Genomic DNA, 20,408 nt, shown 5'->3' on the forward strand with positions numbered 1-20,408 from the left:
TATGATTGGTGGTATTTGCTTAAAGATGTGATAAAGATTAAAATATACAATGAATTTTTTTTTTCACTTGCAATGATGATTTGGTTAAATATTTTTATTTTCATAAAAGAGAATGTTGCATAAGGTGTGATAAATCAAGGTGCAAAATACAATAAAACCGTTGTTGTCAAGGTGAAGTACATTTTAGTAATTAACTAGACATGAAATGCTTCTTATAGTCAAATATTAAGCACATTCAATAATTTTTTAGATAAATTTTGCTAACAATTCTATTTTTTTTTGCCGGTCTCTCTCTTATGTATTACATGTATTCTCTGCATGATTATTCTTAGTCAAACCGTTAGCAGGTAATAACATTATAAATAATAACATTATTCTTTTGAATATTTAATGTATGTAATTAATTAAAGTAGAACAATTTTCTTCAATTATATTCATATCAAATGATCTATTATTACTTTATTGTAATATAATATAATAAAATAATGTGATTCCAATATAAAGATATGTTTATTAGAGTTTAAGTGTGAAGGGAAGTCCTACATTAGTTAGAGTTATGCATGTTGAGTAATATATAAGTGACAAATACTCATCTATCTATTGCTTTAAGGTTTTAACATATGTTGTGATGTCAAACTCACTTGTGTGACTTACTCACTATCTATTGTGTAGAGTGTTCATTATTGTAAAAACTCTCTAACAGTAATATCAAGAGTTGATAGTTCAATCAAGTGACTGGTGACTGGTTCAAACTGTAACATTGTAAAAAAAAAAAAAAAAAAAAAAAAAAAAAAAAAAAGGCTGATTCAGTAGCCCAGAACGGGCCGTTCCCAAACTGGAACGGGCCGTTCCACACTACTGAATTGAACTACATATTGTAGTTGAGAACGGGCCGTTCCGGCAAGGAGAACGGGCTGTTCTAGGAAGGAGAACGGGCCGTTCCGGAGGGAGAAAGGGCCGTTCCGGAGGGAGAATGGGCCGTTCCGGAGGGAGAACGGGCTGTTCCTGAGGGAGAACGGGCCGTTCTGGATGAGTCCCGGAACGGGCCGTTCTGTTTTCAGAACGGGCCGTTCTGGGCGTGGATTTTGTGCGTGATCTGGGAGTTCAGAACGGGCCGTTCCGGTATCGGTACGGGCCGTTCTGGCCACTCCGGATTGCCTATAAATAGGGGTGAAGGGGGGGCCGTGAGGAGTTATGGTTCTAGAGAGAAGTTTTAGAGAGAAGGTCTCTGGGTCAGTGAGCTCCTTTCTCTCCCAAATTTCTCTGTTTAACTCCTTTTCTCCTCTAGATCAATAACTCCTTCTGTCTTTTCTTGAATTTCATATTAGAAAGCTTGTTTTGGGAGGACTGAAGTTTCGAGTTGAGCCTCGAGGGGAAATTATACTTTTGATTCAGTCTTTGGCTATCTGAGCCAATCTTCAGGTAAGGGAAGCTAGATTGTTTGCATGTGGCTGAATTTGTTAGTTTGGATGAGAATTTTGAACTCTCTGAATAGTTTTAGGCCTGGCGCAGGTTGAGCGTATCAGGCGTGGAAGAGCTTAGAGCTCTTGGGTTGGTGTTAGGCCAGGCGCGAGTTGACGGCACTGTGCTTGAATATATTTATGAATGAATTGATGCTTATGCATGTTTAAAGTTGAAGTTTTAGATCATGTATGTATGATATATGATGTATGGTGAGGTGTGATTCATATGTATGCTTTGTGATGATATATATGAATGTTTGAATATGATACGTTCATATGGTATGTATTGATCATAATGGTAGGTAGACCATTTATGATGTATGATGCATTATTGCATGTGATGTCTTATGACATGTGTATGGTTGTTGATCATGATGGTGGGCAGACCATTATGATGTATGATGCATGATTGCATGTGATGCCTATGGCATGAGTCTAGCCTAGGACTTGAGGAGAGGAAAAATATTTCGAACTGGAAGAGCTCACATAGAGTCTCTTGAGAGTGGTGCTTGGATAGGCCACTAATATATGAGAGTGGTGCTCTGGGAGGCCACTGGATTTGGGAGAGTGGTGCTCAGATAGGCCACTGGGTTGGGTGAGTCTCCTCTAAGTCCTTAGCTAGTGTTGGAGCGGGGTATGAGGTCGAGGGTTATTCCCTTAACCAAGTACTCGGGAAGGTGCGTGGATCCTTGCGGATAGTCGGTGGGCGAACTCCACAATTGACTTGGTTAATGCATGCCAAGGTCGTGGTAAGCCCGTACCCAGCTGTGCTATACCTGACGGTGGATCTGGACTTCCAAGTGTGTAAGTGACATCATCCGAGTAAACCCGAGTGAGGATTATATATCCTGTTTAGCTGTGACCGAGCGGGCGCATTGGGCGTGAAAACGGTTGGGATGGTTTCGGTAGGATGGAATGTCATTTATACAGCTCTATTGTTATGGAGATCTCCTAGGTGTATGCGTGACGACGCATTAGATGATTGATATGTATGCCTATCTGTCATGAGTTGCATTCATTGCATGATTATTAATATGATGAAGTGTGGTGTTTGACTTCATGTTTGGTGAATGAATGATTGATTGAGATGAAAGGTTCCTTAGGGACAGGATTTGGGATGCATGTGTAGTATAGAATTTTTATTCTGTGCTTGTATTATTGATCTTTGAATTCTAGCTTACCCTTCTGTTTTCCATGTGGTGGAACTGCGATGATCATACTTGGTATGGGAGCAGGTCAGGGATAGCTTGGGAGTAGAGATGATCGTTGTGAGACGAGGAGCTGAGTCTCGTGTTTTGAGTTACCATTCTGGGTAACATTTTTTTTGTCAGTGCTTGACCGGCACTAAGGAATATTTTGGGATGACTGTACATATATGGTGCTATATTTTATATACAGAAACTTAATTATTTCGATCTTTATATTTATGCCTGTATGTATGTGTTATCCAGTTTAATATTCTCTTAGTTAACTAGTTGTAGTGCGATTCCACTAAGTGTAAAGACCGTGGCGGGTCGTTACACTTTTATGGTATCAGAGCCGGTCGAGTCTTTTAGGATACTATGTGGGGAGTGATCCTTCTAGGTTTCTGTTGTGTCATATCTCTGATATGTGTTAGCCTTTGGTGAATTGTGGGGGTATTATGTTACTAATAGGATGTTTGAATTCTTGTAGTATGGTGAGACCCCAGTATGACCAGATTGCTAGGGCCATGGAGATGATAGCCATGGCGATGCAGCAGCAGAGTGCTCACTTTGCTCATATGGAGGCAGGTAGAGCTGCGGCTGAGGCAGCTAGAGCTGCGGCTGATGCAGCTAGACCGGTGGTCTCTCAGGAGGGGAGAGATTTAGCAGAGTTCAGGGGATGTCAGCCTCCTCAGTTCAGAGGGGATTCAGATCCTGATGTGGCGGATCAGTGGTTGAGGGATATGGAGAAGATTTTTAGTGTTTTAGGATCTTCTGATGAGAGAAAGTTGGCTTATGCAGTTTACATGCTGGGGGGCGAGGCTGAGTACTGGTGGAGAGGCACCAGGCAGATGTTAGAGAGCAGGGGTGTGCCTGTTGACTGGGATTGCTTCAGGAGGGTCTTTTTGGAGAAATATTTCCCGGATAGCGTTAGATACGCTAAGGAGGCAGAGTTCATGAGATTACATCAGGGGAGCTTGTCTGTTTCTGAGTATGCTATGAGGTTTGAGCATCTAGCTCGTTTCTACTCTCAGGCCATATCCGAGGCTTGGAGATGTAGAAAGTTTGCGGAGGGACTGAGGCACGAGCTGAAGAGGGTTATAGTCCCCATGTCCATAGTAGAGTTTCCTGCCTTGGTTGAGAAGGCAAAGACTGTTGAGAGTTTGGAGAGTGGTGGTAGCAGCGGTAAGGCTGCTAGAGTTCAGGAGGGATCATCTGGGTCCAGGAGGGGAGACCAGCAGAGGGGACCTTATGACAGACCTGTACAGTCTCAGAGAGGAGCTATTAGTAGGGGACCTCGACCTGTTACTCCTCAGGGCGGAGCACAGTCGATGCGGTGTTATCGATGTGGAGGAGCACATATGGTGAGAGATTGTTCCCTTCCGGGGAATGTTTGCTTCAGATGTGGTAGGCCAGGCCACATCTCTAGAGATTGTCAGACACCGGCGACTTCATCTGGGAGTGCCCCGAGGCCACCCAGACCTACAGTTGCGGGGAGAGTGTTTGCATTGTCAGGTGCAGAGGCTTCTACTTCATCAGACTTAGTGAAGGGAAAGGGGAAGGCAGCAGGTGAGGATGTTTTATTTTTATTCGATTCTAGAGCCACGCATTCTTTTATTTCTGTTGATTGTGTGAAGAGATTGGGTTTGTCAGTATCTTCCTTGCATGTTGATTTGTTTGTGTCTACTCCGGCTTCAGTTTCTGTGGTGACGTCGGAGATGTGTGTGAGATGCCCGATAGAGGTGTCTGGTAGGAGGTTCCGAGTGAACCTGATTGTGTTGCCCATGGTGGATATCGACATAATCTTAGGGATGGATTGGTTATCTGCCCATCACATCCTTATAGATTGTGCTCGGAGAGAGTTGATGTTTCCTCAGTTGGAGGATGAGGTGTTGGTATCAGCGGGTCAGGCTGAGCAGTTGATGAGGGATGGAGCTGAGTGCTTCATGTTGTTTGCAACTTTGAGTATTGAGACAGAGAGAGCTATCGCTGGGATCGAGATTGTCAGTGAATTTCCTGAGGTGTTTCCAGATGATGTGTCAGGATTGCCACCCAGGCGTGATGTTGAGTTTAGCATTGATCTAGTACCAGGTGCAGGACCGGTATCAGTGGCTCCTTATAGGATGGCTCCAGCTGAGTTGGTAGAGCTGAAGACACAAATTGAGGATTTGTTGGAGAAACAGATGGTGAGGCCCAGTGTTTCTCCTTGGGGTGCTCCGGTACTGTTAGTGAAGAAGAAAGATGGTGGGGCCCGTTTGTGTGTTGATTATCGGCAGCTGAATAAATTAACGATAAAGAATAAATATCCCCTTCCAAGGATTGATGATTTGATGGATCAGCTGAGGGGAGCTTCAGTATTTTCAAAGATTGATTTGAGATCCGGATACCACCAGATTAGGGTGAAGGAGAGTGACATACCGAAGACTGCCTTTAGGACTAGGTATGGTCACTATGAGTATGTGGTGATGCCTTTTGGTGTCACTAATGCTCCAGCAGTGTTCATGGATTACATGAACAGGATCTTTAGACCGTTCTTGGACAGATTTGTGGTGGTCTTCATTGATGATATTTTGGTGTATTCTAGATCATTGGAGGATCACCGTGAGCATTTGAGGTCGGTTTTGGAGGTGTTAAGAGAGAGACAGTTGTATGCCAAACTGTCCAAATGTGAGTTTTGGTTGTCCGAGGTGAGATTTTTGGGGCATGTGATATCGGCAGAGGGGATTGCAGTAGATCCAGCCAAGGTGGAGGCTGTGATTCAGTGGGAGCGTCCGATGACTGCTACAGAGATTAGGAGTTTTCTTGGGTTGGCGGGTTACTATCGGAGGTTCATTGAGGGTTTTTCTCGAATAGTAATGCCTTTGACTCAACTGACTCGAAAAGATCAACCTTTTGTTTGGACGGACGCTTGTGAGCAGAGTTTTCAGGAACTAAAGAGACGGTTAACCACTTCTCCAGTTTTGGTGTTACCTAACACTGGTGAGCATTTTGATGTGTTCTGTGATGCTTCTCACCAGGGGTTAGGTTGTGTGTTGATGCAGGGAGGGAGAGTAGTGGCATATGCTTCGAGGCAACTGAAGACCCATGAGAGAAATTATCCTACTCATGATTTGGAGCTTGCAGCTGTGGTATTTGCCTTGAAGTCGTGGAGGCACTATCTGTATGGTGCGAGATTCAGTGTATACAGTGATCACAAGAGTTTGAAATATCTGTTTGATCAGAAAGAGTTGAATATGAGGCAGAGGAGGTGGATGGAATTTCTAAAGGACTTCGATTTCCAGTTGATGTATCATCCTGGAAAGGCGAATGTGGTAGCTGATGCATTGAGTAGGAAATCCATTCACATGTCGGCTATGATGATTAGGGAGTTGGAGTTGATTGAACAGTTCCGAGATTTGAGACTAGAGGTGGAGGTTGTTCAGGATCACATTAGCTGTGGTATGATCACCATAACTAATGAGTTCTTGAAGCAGGTGGGAACTAAACAGTTACAGGATCCAGAGTTGTTAAGGACTTTGGGATTACTTGGTACTGAGAGGGCAGCTGGTTTTGAGCTTGGTACTGATGGGATTCTAAGATTCAGAGGTCGAATTTGTCTGCCTTGTGATTCAGAGTTGAGGAGAGTTGTTCTAGAGGAGGGACACATGAGTCGTCTTAGCATACATCCTGGTATGACTAAGATGTATCAAGACATCAAGAAAAGTTTTTGGTGGCCTGGTATGAAGAAGGAGATAGCAGAGTTTGTAGCCGCTTGTTTGACTTGTCAGAAGGCGAAGATTGAGCATCAGAGGCCCGGAGGGGTTTTACAGTTGATGGAGATTCCTGAGTGGAAGTGGGATAGTGTCACTATGGACTTTGTGGTTGGATTGCCTAGGACAACTAGGAACAGTGACTCTATCTGGGTGATTGTTGATAGGTTGACAAAGTGTGCTCATTTTCTTCCTGTCAACAAGAGGTGGTCCTTGGAGAGGCTTGCACAGTTATATATCCGAGAGATAGTACGGCTGCATGGAGTGCCTTCCAGTATTATTTCTGACAGAGATCCAAGGTTTACTTCAAGGTTTTGGCAGACTCTACATCAGGCGTTGGGAACGAGATTGAGGTTGAGTTCCGCCTATCATCCACAGACAGATGGTCAGTCGGAAAGGACAATTCAGTCACTAGAGGATCTTCTGAGAGCTTGTGTGTTGGACCATCTGGGTAGCTGGGAGGAGGTGTTGCCATTGGTAGAGTTTACCTATAATAATAGTTATCATGCGAGTATTGGCATGGCACCTTTTGAGGCTCTATATGGCAGGAGGTGTAGGACTCCATTATGTTGGTATCAGGAGGGTGAGTCAGTAGTGGTTGGTCCAGAGTTAGTTCTTCAGACTACTGAGATGGTGAGACAGATTCAGGAGAGGTTGAGAGCTACTCAGAATCGACAAAAGTCTTATGCTGATAAGAGGAGGAGACCTCTAGAGTTTGAGGAGGGAGAGCATGTGTTTCTCAGGGTGACACCCACTACTGGAGTGGGAAGGGCTGTAAGGGCCAAGAAACTCACACCGAAGTTCATTGGTCCTTATCAGATCCTTCGTCGTGTAGGTCCAGTAGCTTATCAGTTGGCGTTACCTCCGATTCTGTCCAACCTGCATGATGTGTTTCACGTTTCACAGTTGAGGAAGTACATCAGAGACCCGAGTCACGTGATAGAGATGGATGAGGTGCAAGTTAGAGAAAACTTGACTTACGAGAAGAGACCGATAGCTGTAATTGATCACAAGTTGAAAGAGCTTCGAGGCAAGTCTATTAGCTTAGTGAAGATTCTTTGGGATGCAGCTACTAGTGAGGCAACCTGGGAAGAAGAGAGTCGGTTCAAGGAACAGTATCCATTTCTCTTTTCAGGTAAGCCTATTTTCGGGGACGAAAATTCTTATTTGTTGGGGAGTATTGTAACATTGTAAAAAAAAAAAAAAAAAAAAAAAAAAAAAAAAAAAAAAGGCTGATTCAGTAGCCTAGAACGGGCCGTTCCCAAACTGGAACGGGCCGTTCCACACTACTGAATTGAACTACATATTGTAGTTGAGAACGGGCCGTTCCGGCAAGGAGAACGGGCCGTTCTAGGAAGGAGAACGGGCCGTTCCGGAGGGAGAAAGGGCCGTTCCGGAGGGAGAATGGGCCGTTCCGGAGGGAGAATGGGCCGTTCCGGAGGGAGAACGGGCCGTTCTGGATGAGTCCCGGAACGGGCCGTTCTGTTTTCAGAACGGGCCGTTCTGGGCGTGGATTTTGTGCGTGATCTGGGAGTTCAGAACGGGCCGTTCCGGTATCGGTACGGGCCGTTCTGGCCACTCCGGATTGCCTATAAATAGGGGTGAAGGGGGGGCCGTGAGGAGTTATGGTTCTAGAGAGAAGTTTTAGAGAGAAGGTCTCTGGGTCAGTGAGCTCCTTTCTCTCCCAAATTTCTCTGTTTAACTCCTTTTCTCCTCTAGATCAATAACTCCTTCTGTCTTTTCTTGAATTTCAGATTAGAAAGCTTGTTTTGGGAGGACTGAAGTTTCGAGTTGAGCCTCGAGGGGAAATTATACTTTTGATTCAGTCTTTGGCTATCTGAGCCAATCTTCAGGTAAGGGAAGCTAGATTGTTTGCATGTGGCTGAATTTGTTAGTTTGGATGAGAATTTTGAACTCTCTGAATAGTTTTAGGCCTGGCGCAGGTTGAGCGTATCAGGCGTGGAAGAGCTTAGAGCTCTTGGGTTGGTGTTAGGCCAGGCACGAGTTGACGGCACTGTGCTTGAATATATTTATGAATGAATTGATGCTTATGCATGTTTAAAGTTGAAGTTTTAGATCATGTATGTATGATATATGATGTATGGTGAGGTGTGATTCATATGTATGCTTTGTGATGATATATATGAATGTTTGAATATGATACGTTCATATGGTATGTATTGATCATAATGGTAGGTAGACCATTTATGATGTATGATGCATTATTGCATGTGATGTCTTATGACATGTGTATGGTTGTTGATCATGATGGTGGGCAGACCATTATGATGTATGATGCATGATTGCATGTGATGCCTATGGCATGAGTCTAGCCTAGGACTTGAGGAGAGGAAAAATATTTCGAACTGGAAGAGCTCACATAGAGTCTCTTGAGAGTGGTGCTTGGATAGGCCACTAATATATGAGAGTGGTGCTCTGGGAGGCCACTGGATTTGGGAGAGTGGTGCTCAGATAGGCCACTGGGTTGGGTGAGTCTCCTCTAAGTCCTTAGCTAGTGTTGGAGCGGGGTATGAGGTCGAGGGTTATTCCCTTAACCAAGTACTCGGGAAGGTGCGTGGATCCTTGCGGATAGTCGGTGGGCGAACTCCACAATTGACTTGGTTAATGCATGCCAAGGTCGTGGTAAGCCCGTACCCAGCTGTGCTATACCTGACGGTGGATCTGGACTTCCAAGTGTGTAAGTGACATCATCCGAGTAAACCCGAGTGAGGATTATATATCCTGTTTAGCTGTGACCGAGCGGGCGCATTGGGCGTGAAAACGGTTGGGATGGTTTCGGTAGGATGGAATGTCATTTATACAGCTCTATTGTTATGGAGATCTCCTAGGTGTATGCGTGACGACGCATTAGATGATTGATATGTATGCCTATCTGTCATGAGTTGCATTCATTGCATGATTATTAATATGATGAAGTGTGGTGTTTGACTGGATAGTCGGTGGGCGAACTCCACAATTGACTTGGTTAATGCATGCCAAGGTCGTGGTAAGCCCGTACCCAGCTGTGCTATACCTGACGGTGGATCTGGACTTCCAAGTGTGTAAGTGACATCATCCGAGTAAACCCGAGTGAGGATTATATATCCTGTTTAGCTGTGACCGAGCGGGCGCATTGGGCGTGAAAACGGTTGGGATGGTTTCGGTAGGATGGAATGTCATTTATACAGCTCTATTGTTATGGAGATCTCCTAGGTGTATGCGTGACGACGCATTAGATGATTGATATGTATGCCTATCTGTCATGAGTTGCATTCATTGCATGATTATTAATATGATGAAGTGTGGTGTTTGACTTCATGTTTGGTGAATGAATGATTGATTGAGATGAAAGGTTCCTTAGGGACAGGATTTGGGATGCATGTGTAGTATAGAATTTTTATTCTGTGCTTGTATTATTGATCTTTGAATTCTAGCTTACCCTTCTGTTTTCCATGTGGTGGAACTGCGATGATCATACTTGGTATGGGAGCAGGTCAGGGATAGCTTGGGAGTAGAGATGATCGTTGTGAGACGAGGAGCTGAGTCTCGTGTTTTGAGTTACCATTCTGGGTAACATTTTTTTTGTCAGTGCTTGACCGGCACTAAGGAATATTTTGGGATGACTGTACATATATGGTGCTATATTTTATATACAGAAACTTAATTATTTCGATCTTTATATTTATGCCTGTATGTATGTGTTATCCAGTTTAATATTCTCTTAGTTAACTAGTTGTAGTGCGATTCCACTAAGTGTAGAGACCGTGGCGGGTCGTTACACAAACGAGTATTAGTCAATAGAATTGGCAATGGATGGATCCAAAGAAGGATCCCGAATGAAATTAGCAAGAAATCCAAGAGTGGAATCATCCCTTGTATTGAAAGTCTTCCTACTATTGAATACTCGCTTGAGGGTGAGCATGACCATGTGAAAGGGGCTCACACTTGAGGGGGGAGTGTTGGACTTCAAATGTTAAGTGATATCTCACATTAATTAAAATTTGACATGTTGAGTAATATATAAATTGTAAAATCTCCCCAACAATGTTGATGATACTTTGTTTTTAAAAGTAAATATTCGTCAATAAATTTTTTTTAAGTGTTAGTTATTTTATTTAAGTCTATAAATTTTATTATTTATTTCCATTTAAATTATCAATTAAAAATCTTAAATATATATTAATATTATCATTTAAATTACACTTGTTTTTTTTTAAAAAAAAGATAAAAACGAGGGACATTTATATTTTTAGATTTTAACATACACTTTCAAAAAGACGAACATTAATTTACTCCATATAATATATTTTTATCAATAAAAAATAAACTTAATACCAATTTTTTTTATAACACTCACATGTTCATTTAACCAACTAAGTTAGAGCTCGATGGCATATTATTATCGCAATCTCTAATGATATTTGAGATGTTTCCAATTCAAGAACGTTCTTGTTATAATTTAAAACATTTTGAATCTCATCATTATCCGTTTCACTCTTATGTCGTAAGATGATAATTAGCAAAATGCTATATTTAGGTAGCTTATCAATTCGTTGTCTTAAAGGACATATGGTGCATTTTCATAGGGAGGGACACCTGTTTATGTAGGGCACATCTTTGTTGGTTTCTTTGTGCTAAGCTCGAAAAAAAAGCTGATTAAGAAGCTTATTCATATGATCCCAAAGGAATGGAAAGGCATAAAGACGAAGATAACACATCCCAGAGCAAATAATGAAGGACACACATTATTGCTTGGGCCATATGATATGAACATGCCAAGATAATAATAACAAGCATATCCCAAAACACCCACGTGTACATATTCTAAAGGTACATGCCTCACGTTTTCTAACTTATTATCCTTTTCGTCTTTGGAACTTTTTGCCTTTGTAATTCAACACAAAAGAAAAATGTGTAGTGCTTTCTTTAAAAATTATTGAGATTATGAATCACGAAAGAGAGTGGAAAGCCCGTGAAAAAAAAGAAGAAGAAGAAGAAAATACTTAATGTTGTTTTAACTTAATTAAGGAATAATCTCGAATTTAAATTTTAGATTTGTAATTGTGTTAAATAAGAGTTTAGTTATTCATAATAATTGTGTTAATTTTTAAAAAATTTTATAAAACTAAAATATATATTAAGAATTTTTAATTTAAGATGTACAATATAAATTATTAAATAAAATAACTTATAATAAGTAGGTCCAACTTATATATAAAAATATAAAAGTCTTAAAAAGAATAAAAATAATATCGATATACCCATCATTATTTATTGCAACTAAACTTAACTCATTTAAACATGTTAGACAGGTTGAACTATATAAAGAAAAAAATGAGTTTTGATTATTGAAAATTAAAGTCGTATAAAACGGAAAGGAATCTGACTTGCAAAAGTTTAGTTGAAACATGCGAATGAAATTCATGGCTATGTTAAGAATAAATTTGTGAATCAACAGAGGGTAAAGAATTATTCTATTATATATGTTCTATATGCCGAACAACCAACAAGATTTTACCCACGATTTTTTTAAAATATTAAAATAAAAAAAAATAGTAAAGAGGAAAGCGATCTGTATGAACACGATCAGAGCGGTGACTTTTGCACAGGAATCAAAGATCCTATGCCAAATACCCAATAATGGAGCTCATAAACCTTTATTTCTTTTTTTACTTCTAAAGTGAGAATCTATTAGATAAGACATTCTCAACCAATTACCCTTAAAATTATAAAATTTTGAGATGAATAAAATTTAATTCAATAATTATTATTAATTAATTTTAAATATAATTTTATTATAATAAAATATAATGAAATAATATTAATAGATAAAATATGACAAATGGGATATTATATTATACATAATATAATATGTAAGTCCCCAAGATAAAATGGGATATTTTCAATACTAAATTAAGGATGAAAAATGACAAGTTTTTAATAATAAAAAAATAGAAAAAAGAGTAGTATTTAATAACTTTATTACTCTAAGTATTTTATATTAAGGGATACTGAAGATTATGGTTATAATTAATTATGATAATTAAAAATAATTAATTTTAAAATATTTGATAAATAAAAATAATAATTAAATTACTATATTTTATTAAAATTAATATTAATTAAATTTTTTGTAATTGATAGTTACTTTAAATTTAAATTTAAATTCAAAATAATTTTATAAATAAATTAACCTTTTAAAATATCTTAAAAATATACTAGAGTCCCACATTTTAAGGTCATAGGCACACATATATATGTGTGTGTATGAGGAGGGTTATAATAACATCGGTGTAAATTTTACTAAATATTACACTACTCAATAACTTTATATTAAATGTGAATTTTGTAAATCTAACTGTTAAATTGAAAGTTCATATCGCTTTATATGTTTGTATCAAATTTTGTTAAAATTAAACAACTTGAAATGTTCATATTTTAGTATATTTTGAAATATATATATTACGTCAAATTTGTTTTACAAGAATGAAATATCAAATCATCTTAGATTAATATAAAATTTTGTATGTATATATAAGAATAAATAACTTTTCATTTAACGATTAGATTTACAAAATTTATATTTAATATAAAATTATTGAATAGTGTAATACTCAATAAAAAATTATACCGATATTATTTTAATCCTCCTACATATATATATATATATATATATATATATATATATATATATATATATTATTTCTCAAGGCAACCAAATGCATGGCCAGCACCCAATTCTGTGGGCCCACTTAGTAAGGTGAGTAACACAAGAGTATAAAAGACATCAAAATATCATCCCACAAAGATTCTTGATAACTACTTGAACCAATTATTTGGTTACGTAAGGAATATTAATTTGAGTTTAATTCCGGAGAAAATAGAAGGAATGATAACAAAAATTATTTCTATTAATATCTTAAATGGTTGTTTTATGAAATGATTTTGTGTTTTTAAGAATTACATTTTCAATAATTTTAAACTCTAACCTATAAATCTTAAATATTATAATCAGAAATGTTATATTTAAGGATATTTTGAAAATTATTTCTGGTTAGATTTAATATTCTTAAGATTATTTTTAAAATTTAAAATAATTGAAATAAAAACTAAGTGTTGGAATGAGAGTTACACGAGTTAAAAAATAACTTCTAAAATCATAATTTTAAAGAAATATAACTTTTTCTCCCTTGAAAATTAGAAATGAGTTAAATAAGGATATAATTTCTTAATGATAAACAACACCTGAGAAGTATTTTTAAAAACTCATAATAAACTTGAAAATACACAACATCCCTGGTTTACATTTTTGGAAATGTTTTTAATCAATGAATAAACACGCTCTATGATATTTAAAATAAGATAAATAAAATGATGATTAATGAAAATTTAATATCTAATTAATGTTTTGTTTTTTTAATAAATATTAAATATTTATTTTAACTGAAAACAAATAAATAATTTATTTTCAAAAATATTTTTTTTCAGAGCTAGTTTTTAAGTTGTGTTTGGATAAGAAGTTTTAAGATTTAATTAAGATAATTTGAAATGCTTAGAAAGTTGAATCGTTTTAACTTAATTCTTTTTAAGTATTTTGTTTGAATAAATCAATTTAAAATTTTAAAATTATAAATTCCTATTTTAGATAGGAAAATTTAATTTATACCGTATATAAAATTTATTTTTTAATTTAAATATAATTTTTATTCGTACAATTTACCGAATGTTTTTGTAATACTATACGTTGTAAGCTAATTGTTTAGGATTTGATGGAAGTTAGAGAGAAATCTATATAAGGTTCTTTTTTAGAATAGAACCTCTTAAGTTCATTCTTAAGAAAACTTAGAGAGAAGTTTTAGAGAGAAAAACTATAGGTTTGTGAGCTCCTTTCTTTCCCAAATTTCTCTATTTGATTTCACTTCTTCTCTAAATTACTATTCTCTTCTATCTTTTCTTTGAATTCAGGCTAGAAAGCTTGATTTTGGCTGATTGAAGTCTGTATGTTGAGCTTCAGGAATTCTTCTCTTTCTTCTTTTTATTGGCTGATTTTGTGGCAATCTTCAGGTGAGAGAAGCTAGGATGTTGTTGATTGGTTGCATGTGAGTTTAGAAACTCAATTAATGGATGATTTGGGATTTTTTCTGTTGGATTGAGGGTTTTAGCATTTTTGGGCTAAAATGGGGTTTTGTGATTTTGGTGCATCTGATGAATGTATGTTGATTTTTAAGGTATCTTTGGAGTGTGTGAGGTTTGTTTGTTGGGATATATGGATTGCATGTGGTTAGTGCTATTGAAATTACATGTTTTGTGCAAATTTTTGAAATTGGAGTGCCACTATATGAATTTATGTCGGGGCACCTTCACGGTGCTGAGCGAACATTTATCAAGGGTAGCTATTTCGCATTCATGTCAGGCGCAAGGTTAGTCTCGTCAGGTGTGAATTAAAATTGGGACCTCTAGATGAATAACATTGGGCGTGAAGAAGGTTACGTCAGGTGCAATATCAAATGGTGGTATAGGTAAGTCATTACTGATATGGCGTTGGGCGCAAGGCTGGTTGCACTAGGCATGAATGCCCTAGGGATTCTCTAACTTTGAGACGTCAGGTGCAAGGTAAGTTATGCCGGGCACGATTTCTTAGTGGAGTTTCGGCCAGACTGACGCGGGCATGGTACCCTGATGTCGGGCGTGAGAGAGCTCTAGAGCTCTCAAGTTGAGCTTAGGCTGGGCGTAAGCTAAGCTTCGTTGGAATTGAATTGTATTTTGTTGTTTTGGTTGAGTTGTGATTCTTTTGCATGTTTTGATGTTTAATAATTTATTCATATACATGATATATGTTTCAAAATGTTGATTGATTCATATGTATATTTGGGAATGGTATATATGAATGTCTAAACATGATTTGATATGTATGTATGTGTATATGAGGATGATATTGATCATAATGGGGGATTGACCATGTATGATGTATGATGCATTGTTTTCCTATGATGCCTTATGGCATGTGTCTAGCCTAGGACTTGAGAAAAAAGAAAAAAATATTTTTGAACTAGAAGAGCTCACATAGAGTCTCTTGAGAGTGGTGCTTGGATAGGCCACTGATTTTGGGTGAGAGTGGTGCTTGGATAGGCCACAGGTTTGGGTGAGTATCCTCTAAGTCCTTAGCTAGTGTTAGAGCGGAGTATGAGATCGAGGGTTATTCCATTAACTAAGTATTGGGGAAGGTTGTGTGGTTTTTAGCAGATAGGCAGTGGGCGAAATGTATAAGTGACTTGGTAATGCATGTCAAGGTTGTGGTAAGCTTATACCCAACTGTACTATTCTAGACAGTGGAATCGAACTTCTAAGTGTGTAAGTGACACTATCTGAGTAAACACCTAGGGGGATTTGATATCCTGATTTGTTGTTGACCCAACAAGGCGCTTCGAGTGTAAAAATAGTCGAGGTGATTTCGATAGGATGAGATGTCACTTATACTACTCTATTGTTAGGGAGATTTCCTTAGTGAATGCGTGATGAAGCATTAGATGATAGATATGCATTAATATCTTTCATGTGTTGCTCAATTGCATGATTATTTTTATGATGAAGTATATGGTGTTTATCTTCATGATTTGATGACTCGATAATCGAGTAGCATAGATGTTTATTCTTATTCTTGTATGGTTGTTTATTGAACTCTAGCTTACCCTTTTGTTTCCATGTGGATGGATTGAGATGATTATATTATATATGGGAGTAGGTCAGGGTTAGGTTGAAGTTGATGCAGCCACAACTAAGGCTAGGGATGGCAAAACGGGCCAGCCCACCCCGTTTTGGCCCGCCAAAAACGAGCCGGGCCAGGCAGGCCCGCCAACGTAAAACGGGCTAGAGATGCTGGCCCGCCCCGCCTAAGGACGGTCTGGCAGGTTGGCGGGCCAGCCCTCATACAAAAATAAAAATAAAATAAAATGGAAAAAAAAATATTTTATGTTCAAAGAAAATTTTTTTGCTACAAATAAATAAATATAACCATATGAAATTAAAAATGCATACATATTGTACATAATATATGTTCAATAAAAACAAATTACAAACTTAGAACAAAATCAAATAGAAATTAGTCCATTTACACCAAAATCAAAACCAAATTATAAACTTACACAGCTAAATTTTTTGATAGTTCACAAAACAAGTTTAAATACAGTTAATTAACTTTAAATTTTTATTTTAAGAATATTAGAAGCTCTCTTAGAAGAAGATGTCTCTACTTTTTTTCTTGATCATCTTCATCCTCATCTTCTACATCAAAATAAAATAAACATAAAAGTAATTAAATTTAAAAAAATATATATGCTGGCCGGCGGGTTGTGGCGGGCCGGCCCGCTATTTGGCTCGGCAGGTTGGCGGGTTGGCAACTTGAAATGATGGGCCCGGCCCGCCAATTTTTGGCAGGCCAACGGGCCGGCCCGCAGGCCACAGCCCACTTTACCATCCCTAGCTAAGGCGTTGAATGTTTTGTCATAGTGTTAGAGTCACTGTTGGAGTAACTGACTAAGTGTGCTTGACCAACACTAGGATAGTATTATTTTGGATGACTGTATATATATAGTACTATAGTTTTATATAAACATTTAATTTCTTTTTATCACTTCCTTTATATGTATATTTTGTTATTTAGCTTAATATTTTATTTTAGAAGATTAGTGTAGTTAGCGCAATTTTTCTGAGCATAAAAATGATAGCGGCTCGTTACAATTTTTTTTTGGTAATTATAATTTTTGGAAATAAATTATAATTTTTATCCAACTATAATATCCAATCCTCAATTTTAATTTTGTAAAATCTACAATTTTAATCTAGCATATTTAATGTTCATTACTTAATTAGTAAAATTATAATATTGATTCTAATTTTCACATTAATTACGATATAATATTAATATTTAATATTATTAAAATTAAAATTTTATTTTTAATTTTCATTTTTAACCTATAAAATAGTAAAACGAGATAAAAAATAGAGAATAAATGATTACTTCACTACTGCAAAAGCATGATTTTCCATCGTTCTTCCTGTATTGACAATTTAACAATCAATGTATAGAAGGACATGGTAACATTTTTTACAATTTGAAACAACTATTTTACGTCAATTTTAAAATAATGGATGTAAAAAAACATATCTTACATCTGGGGACGGAGCTAGGGGAGCAATTTGCAAAGTTACCATTTACTGAACAAAGATATAAAATATAAGTATTATATTTTACGTGTTTTTTATAAAACAATTTAAAATGCATGATAAAAAATACATTTACATTAAAAAATAAATTAACAATAAATGTAAATTGTCCTTATTACATAGGTTCAAAATTTGAATAGATATAAATAACTTTTTTTTACATCCATTTAAATTAGAATATGTGTTTTAAATTTTTATATCGAAGAGTTTAAACTTAAAAAAAATATTTTATCGCAGAGAGGTGGGTCACGAGAGAAAGGAAAAAAAAGTATCATGCCTAGATTTGAAAGTGCAAACATGCGAAAGAAAAAAGAAACATTTTACTCTAAAAATGAGAACAATAATCAAATGATTAAATAAAGGTAAAATTAAAAGATAAGTGTATGAAAATTTTTATCGTGACATTAATATTTGAGAATATTTGAATATTGTTGTTGCCATCGTCTAAATAAGAAAAACAATAATCATTTGTGAATTTAATATCTCATATTCTTGCAATTAAATGAGTGGATTTGTTTATTAATGCTTTTAGCTAGCTAGTGGATGACATAATCTGGGAAATTGGATAATTAATAGGTTACATTATATAAAACCATATAGTAATAAACGTTATGTGGCGTAGGAAGGCGCGTGCATCGTAAGCATTGACAATCATATTAATTTTCTTACTCAAAAACATCAAGTCATTGAAAACTAAATCCATCTTTTTCCGTTTTAATATTTCCCCTCTCCATACACAAATAATATTAAATTCCTACAAAAAAATTTTCTTCTTGATCATGAGATATGAACAAAAGGATAAAGAAAATTTTAAAATATATACTAAATATCATAAATAAAATGAAATGTAAATAAAAAATCAGTAAAAGAAACAACCCTATTTATTTTTAATCTTTTATAGTTATTTTTCTCACCCAGTTGTTGTGTTGTGTCCATAAAACAAAATTGAATAGAAAACGAATAACATAACTTTGGTGGGTTTGACAAACTCCAAAGCAATCCCTCTCATTCCAAGTCACTTCAAAATTGGAAGATGAGAAAAAAAAAGCCTCAAATCATTATAGCGTGCGGCGACACGACGCAGTTGCGTGTAAAAGCACACAAAACATTTAAACATTGCAAAGGGGATTATTACTTTTCCCCTTTCTCTCGACAATGACTTTCAAATATTTAATACATTGGTTACAATCATGGTCTACATAACCCAATAGGGTGTGCTTTTAGTTCAACTTCAACTTTTTCATATTTTATCCTCTTTCATTACTTAACTCTTGTTGGTTAATTATTAACATTTGTATGAATCCCATTAGTTGGGTTAGATGGGCAGGAGATAAAGTTTGTTGGGAATTTTATTAAATCCGTGACTTGATTTGTGAAAATGAAGCAATTCATTAATTAATTGGGAATGAGTTGAATCTCAATCATACTCCACATCATGTTTTCCATATGAAAGAGTAAATAATTTTATTCCTGTTCACATCACATGGTGCAGGAAGATGTGCAATATATTTATTCTTCAAAACCTTTGAAACAAAAACCTAGGTTGAGTTAAACCGAGATAAGAGCCTTTGAAATTTAATGTTGTTAAAAAACAATAGTTCAACATTGTGGGGGCACTTGCCGTGCAACATTAAGTATTGGTTTCTGCATCAGTTCCAGAAGATGAAAATTCCTTGCAAATTAGTAGTAAGATGATATTATTGTGTAGACTTGAATTTGCACCAAAATATGGTACACATTAATTGGTGGTTTGGATAAGGTCAAAACAATTTGGCTGAGGCAATATATCCCCCCAATAGTTTGTACTTGCTTAAGATATTTTCAATTAGTGATGTTGGAAAATGAGTCATTTGACCACTTTTTTGGTTTTGAGTGTTATTCTTCACATGCTTATAGCTAAGGAGGCGTTTAGCATTTTGCAAACCAAGTCATGAGGAATGATGGATATTCCAATAAAATACCAGTAATAATTATGCACTTTGTAAGTTTTTTTTTTAAATATTACCATTTGCTTTATTCGGTCATAACTCAGTCAAAATCAAATTTCCATCTTTAATTAAAAAATACAAATATAAATGTCATACTACTTATATAATTTTGAAAACTCATTACTTATTTTGCTTTTTGGGGGCAATATAATGTTATATATATAGTCATGGACTGTGCTTTTGTCATGATATGGTTATACTATTCTTTCGTGTGTTTGGTATACATCATTTTGTTCGGTTGAAAGGTCAACAGATTATTATTTTAAAAGGATTTCTTATGCTTTGTGCAACATCAATAGATAAATCAGAAAATTACCTAATTCAAACTTAATGTTAAAAAAAATTGTTAAAAGCCTTTATATACTCTCAAAACAATAACACATTATGTAAATTCAATGATGATATGATTTTTTAATATAATTTATTTATATAATGCTATCGAACCAATAATTGAATTGATAGCATTAGAAAGAATACATGTTTACTTCTTTAATCACATTTGGTAAAGGGGCGTTATGGGTTGATATGTTAATCTACTGAGTACCAGCACTGGTAGAATTGGCCCATTTGAGAAAGAACAAAAAATGTTGGGCCCATGATTTTTTGTATGTTTATTACCACATAAGAATTCGAAGTATAACAGAGCCCAGTCCAATAGATGCAGCAAACTCAACAAACATTCTTTGGACCAAAATAAAAAATAAAAAACAATACTAACTTGAGAGATATGATAATAACGTACTTTTGAGTTTTGACATGCTTTCGGTGTATTCTTTCTCTTCAATAAATTTCATTTATGCT

The 20,408-nt window shown here is 36.3% G+C and overlaps 1 protein-coding gene across 1 annotated transcript; it reads left to right on the forward strand.

Annotated features, from left to right (window-relative positions):
- The first annotated feature begins 929 nt into the window (after positions 1 to 929).
- LOC145956455 (uncharacterized) lies at positions 930 to 7,472 on the forward strand. Its single transcript, XM_083072056.1, has 6 exons — positions 930 to 1,422; positions 3,138 to 4,162; positions 4,625 to 4,749; positions 6,121 to 6,489; positions 6,687 to 6,781; positions 7,466 to 7,472. Exons 2-6 carry the CDS (start codon positions 3,139 to 3,141, stop codon positions 7,470 to 7,472), a joined length of 1,620 nt encoding a protein of 539 aa, XP_082928182.1. The 5' UTR covers positions 930 to 1,422; position 3,138.
- Positions 7,473 to 20,408: the final 12,936 nt, after the last annotated feature.

This window comes from Cajanus cajan, chromosome 3, assembly GCF_000230855.2.
Source record: "Cajanus cajan strain Asha chromosome 3, NIPB_CcT2T_4, whole genome shotgun sequence".
Classification (NCBI taxonomy): Eukaryota; Viridiplantae; Streptophyta; class Magnoliopsida; order Fabales; family Fabaceae; genus Cajanus; species Cajanus cajan.